The 5,457-nt window shown below is 34.4% G+C and overlaps 1 protein-coding gene across 1 annotated transcript; it reads left to right on the forward strand.

The window, feature by feature from the left end:
- Window positions 1-4,270: 4,270 nt before the first annotated feature.
- On the forward strand, window positions 4,271-5,145 carry LOC137254064 (uncharacterized). The gene is made up of 2 exons (XM_067791761.1): window positions 4,271-4,805; window positions 4,875-5,145. The coding sequence occupies exons 1-2, from the start codon at window positions 4,271-4,273 to the stop codon at window positions 5,054-5,056; spliced, it is 717 nt and encodes a 238-aa protein (XP_067647862.1). The 3' UTR covers window positions 5,057-5,145.
- Window positions 5,146-5,457: the final 312 nt, after the last annotated feature.

The raw sequence follows: 5,457 nt of genomic DNA on the forward strand, positions 1-5,457 counted from the left end.
ATTCCTCCTTAACTGGAAAAATACCGCTATGCCTGTTTTATGTTACTTGCGTCGCTTCAACAGAGTATTTTTTTGCTCTTAAACAGTATTATTTTGACTTGTGACGCTATCGTTGAAAAATTATGAAAAGTTTTCATTCGGATGTAAAGAGTATTAATTTGACTTTTGACGCTGTTTTTGAAAAAAAAAAGTGAAAAAATTGTTGGTTTCATTCAGGAGTGCAATTTTTTTTATAGAAAAGGTGCCAAAAGGCTTTCATATTGTTTCTACTATAAAAGTAAAATTAATTCTTACAGCGTTAAAAATGTAGAGTGCTTTTATTGGACTGAAGTTGAAGGAAAACGCGGTTGTAATGAAATTGGAACCTGTGTGCTTCTTTATATTCAAAATTTGGTACAAAAGTTAAACAATTCTGGAGATTTAGATTTAATATTCTATTCTGATAATTGCAGTGGGCAACAAAAAAATAAATATGTACTTTCAATGTATGTTTATGCGATATCTAAGTATAATCCCGTAGCATTGCACATAAATATCTTATTCATGGCCCCACTCAAAGCGAAGGGGACAACGTGCATAGCGTAATTGAAAACCAAATTAAAAGACACTTAAGTAGTAATCCCATATACCTACCAGAACAAGTACACAAACCTCATAGCAACTGCGAAAAAGACAGGCCAGCCATACAAGTTTCGGGAGGTAACCCATAACGTCTTTTACGATTTAAAGTCGCTCAAGGAAAGGTGGGGCCTAAATTTCTCCACCAATGAAGACAATAAAAAAATTGTATGGCTCACATTAAAGTCTTGCATGTTAAAGAGCGGTACGCAGATCACAAGAAAGTAAAAATTCCACATAAAAACGCTCAAGAAATGCTCAAGAAAATTTCTTGTGGTAAATTTTCTTGAGGTAGTACGCAGTTTACAAGAAATTTAGTACGCCACTTTACTACTATTTTTCCATCAAATTTGCATACGGAAACACCGGTTTCCGCAAGAAATATGTCAAGTGTCATATATTTCTTGAAGAAAAAAGGTAAACAAACTGGAAAAATTAGGTAAGCACACGGTTTTTTAATTTTTCTGCAATAAATAATTATTATTTTATTTCAAAAATGGAAACAACAATAGCTGCAGCACCAAAACGCAAAAAGCGCATAGTGAATTTCACGGCGGAGGAGAAACGGCCACTTATAAGGGAAGTGACATTCTTTACATTCCTTTTGTTTATGTGCTCTTCTTCTTGCTTGTTTCACTATTCACCGTGGATTTTTAAACGTTAAAATTACTTCCATACTACTATTTTTCACAGAAGAAAGAAGGCTAAATTTTTCTTGAGCAATTACTTGTGATCTGCGTACCGCTCTTGATCAAGGAAATATGAACTCGTTTTTTTATAAAACACCATATAAAGATACCAATCAACAGAAAGTGTGTGTAACAAAAATCAGCCTTTCGCTTTTTCCAGATTTGGGTTGTGTCGAGTAAGGCAAGATGCAGACGTGTACAAAATATGTCATGTAGCTACGGTTTCTTACGCCTCAAGATCTGCACACGAAGCTACTTCTATTCTAAAAAGCAGGTAACGCCTTTACAGGGTATTTCGTTCCTTTGTGAAAATTGTTGACTGTTCGCAACGCAAAAGCGTTACACTTTTACCCTGCATAAAATGGCGGTGTGGCAGTGCAACTCTGCTAAACTAGCTGATCGTGACAATTTATTTTCGTAACTTCACAAATTTTTAGCGAAGAAAATTGAAATGAAGGAAATAATTGCTAATGAATTCTTATTATAATTGACAGCGCGTTTGTGAAAATCAGCTGATACACGGGGTAGCCATTTATGTTCTTTGCATGCACTACAAATGTTGAAAATGTTCTGGGGTAGGAGTAACTCTATTAAGGCTTTACCATTTACTTAGGCAACAATTTATTTCAGAAAAGAAAACGCTATAAAATAACATTTTCTAACTAATTACACAAATTTGCATACAAAATAATGTAAACAAACATCTTGTTCTTCCTTTTTTTCAAGCGTACGCATGCTCAGCGACCAACATTGCTGTACGCTTAGCTACGTGAAGCTTTCATGCAGCTTAAGCGTCGTGTGAAGCTCTCCATTCAAGTACATGCGTTCGACATCAAAGCGTACAGATTTTTCCTGCAGCGTCTAATACGCGTCTATGACGCGTAGCCTCGTGTACGGCTTGCCTAAGTATTTTAAATAAAATTATGTTAAGCACAGTAGAATTGGAAAAATATTTTTTCAATTTTTTTTTGTAACAATGGTTTTAATATTGCTTTTATAATAACTTATTCCAGGTTATGTTCACTCTGTTCGGAAAGTCTTAAACTACCCATCATAAAGTAGCGTGACATACAGGAATTAATTAAAAATCATCATATACCAAACAATCAAAATGAGGCTTATTATAAAACCTAATAAGTGATTAGTTTAATGCCACTGTCTAAATTAAAATTAAATTAAATTTATTTAATATATTAAAAATATAATTACGTAAACCGTAGGTCTAGTCCTGTTAAATTTTTCTGTTTCTTTTTGCTATTTAGCTGGAAAAAGGAGACTTTGAGGGAAGCTCAAAACATTTTTTCACTTAAAGAGTCACAATTTGACATAATAGACACCAGTTCACAAAAAAATTTCAACTAAAGAGTCACAAGTCTAAATTACCCTTTATTGCATAAATAAATGGTTATCTTTACTGGGGAACTCAATTTGAATATTAAATCGCAAAAATATTTGTAAAAACAGTTTTTTGCCTCTCCTGGGCATTTCAGATTTTTTGAGCTGTAACTGTTTTTGATTTAGTGTGCGAAATGTGTTTCAAGGAGAGTTGAAACGATACATTGCACACCTTACAAAATGCTTTGAATGGATCGTCTGGCATAGATTCCGACCAGCCACTGTACTCTTCTACCTCATCACAACATTTTTTGAAAACGCATTTTCTTTGCAGCGGACTTAAGAATGTGATGTAATATTCCAAATTGTTTTCTGAATGAATTGTTGATTTTTTATCATTATATAAAATAATCAAAATAAAAATAATAATTTATCATTATGCTGTTGCGAAAAATCCGAATTCCAGGCCAAGCAAAACAAATAATGACAATTGTTTCTTGAGTTGCTAACAATACAAATGTACTAACTAGTGAACAGTACGAATGAAAAACAACAGTATTGTTAAATCTGAGTGCTGATTTTTTATGTAAAATTATGATCAGCCTTTCATACGTAAGGGGTTTTGCTACAAATATATTCCATTTTTGCTTTTATTATATTTGATTGGGAAATATCCCTTAAAAAGGTAATTTCCCACAGCCTGGCCTCACTAATTCTTTGACGTCTCCGCAATGTGGCAGCTTTACAGCACATACAACGCTCGCTATGTATATGAGCATTTGATGTTGACCTCCATTTCTTCATTATTTCAAAAGTATTTTCCCAAGAGGCCATACAAATAATTTCCACTCAGTTTGCTTGTCGTGTACAGCATCTTTCCAAAAAGCATTTTCATCTCATACTTCAGAGTCGTCAGCTTCTGCAGTAGTATTCTTGCCAGTTCAGCAAAAGCTCCTCATGTTTAGTTATTAATAAGTTGTTTATGTCACAGATGGGATTGAATGTGTTTTTAAGATTCACGCACGGTGGCACGGTTTTTTTTGTTTTGAAACTCAACGCTTCTTTTAATTTTCCACAAATTGGCCGGAAGAAACGAGTGTTTTTCTGCCATGAAAAGCTTCTCAGTGAAACACTGCAGATGCCGTTCAGAGTCGGCGTAAAATTGAAGGAAAAAGAAAAAGAGGATAACACTAATTGGAAGAGAAGCTCACCCTTCTATCTATCTATTTTATTTAGTTACCCGAGTCTTGAACCCAGGATCTTCGATGTGATAGGCCGAGCACGCTACAACCACATCACGACAGCCGCTGGTTCTAGTTTGAAATATTAATATTTTTAAATTTAAATTTTTTCAAATGATATTTCATGGTTGAAGATCATAAAAAAAGTGTTACGGAGCTCTTGTGGGATATTTCTTCAATCCTAAACCCCGAACGCTCCAACCAAATATACAAAGCTTATTTGTATTGCCCTCTTTCGAGCTCTTATGTGGGTTGAAGTTACGTTTGAGTGGTCACCATAACAACAGTTTTTGTATACCGCTGTTAGTAACAATTTTATCAATACTGCAAGTAGATAATTCTATTAATTCTATAATTAAGACTGTTCGGCTGTACTTTGTCAGCACTATGAGTAGATTAGAAGACTTGTTATCTAAGAAAAAAACAGTGGTTCCTGTTTTAGATTTAAATAGGAATATTGCTCAGACAAAGGAAGAGTTTAAGCGTTTAGTGGAAAAAGTACCCGATTTCAAAGTGCGTCCAATTAAAGTACGAGCAGATGAAATAAAAATTAAGGAAAAGGATTACACATTTAAAACGCCAAAGAAGGAGATTAGAAAATTGTTAAAACGATATGGCGAACGTGAACCAATCTATATCTACGCAGACCCAGTACCTACCGAAATGAAGGATGTACCCATAATGGACCTGTGTACTGTACCCATCGATTGGAAGATGCTTACAACATTACGACCAAAATCGAAGCAAGAGGAAGAATATTTTAGCCGAATGACAGAAATGGCTAAACTGCAGTTAAAAACGGAAATGCGTGACCGAAGAGAGTTCATGCTCAATAACTGGGTTAAAAAAACTAAAAACAAATCGGGAATTGTAGAAACGAGACTAACCGTATGCTCGGAATGTGAACAGGAAATGTGCTGTGGTATGGAAATTGTTTAATATCAAATAAACAAATATTAATGTATGTACGTATCCTTGTAATAAACTTCAGGAAAATCTTGTATGGATATCAACTATGATTTATTTTTGCGCGTGGAACCTAAAGTTTCCAAACCCAAACCACCTTTGAACAACAGTAACAAGGGAAAGTTAACTGGTCGAAAATCGTTCGCTAAAGATGGGTCAAGGCATAAACAGAAAAGATCAGCTGGTAAAGCCACTTCGAGCAAATAAGAATAAATTAACAATGAATATTTTAGCCCTCTGATTTCGTTTCATTAAAGGCAGATACACTTTAAGAGGGCTGAGGGTGAAAATGTGCATCGCGCTAGAGCGCATTTTTTTTAAATGAAATCACCACTAGATTATGTATTAAAGTAATGATATATTTAAATTTATATTTGCTTATCCATTGGTTTTAAACGCAAATTTTAAACTAAAAACTGTATACAAGAAAATAGATGCTACAGTTGATTTCAATATTGGAGTTCAATAGAGAATGCCATAGTGAAGTTCCATCGTCACGTGTGGCACAATTGTACGCAATATTTCATTTTTGGTGAAGCATACTGGTAAAACTAGCTGGGGATTTCTGCTGCTAATAGATAGGTTGAGACCATGATGCATTGAACACT

Source organism: Eurosta solidaginis, chromosome 5 (genome assembly GCF_040869045.1).
Source record: "Eurosta solidaginis isolate ZX-2024a chromosome 5, ASM4086904v1, whole genome shotgun sequence".
Taxonomy (NCBI): domain Eukaryota; kingdom Metazoa; phylum Arthropoda; class Insecta; order Diptera; family Tephritidae; genus Eurosta; species Eurosta solidaginis.

Excerpts from the sequence above, each read along its gene's own strand:
- LOC137254064 (XM_067791761.1), top strand. The coding sequence starts at position 4,271 with ATGAGTAGATTAGAAGACTTGTTATCTAAGAAAAAAACAGTGGTTCCT. Across the intron at positions 4,806-4,874 it reads TGAACAGGAAATGTGCTGTG|GAAAATCTTGTATGGATATC; the intron begins GTATGGAAATTG and ends AATAAACTTCAG.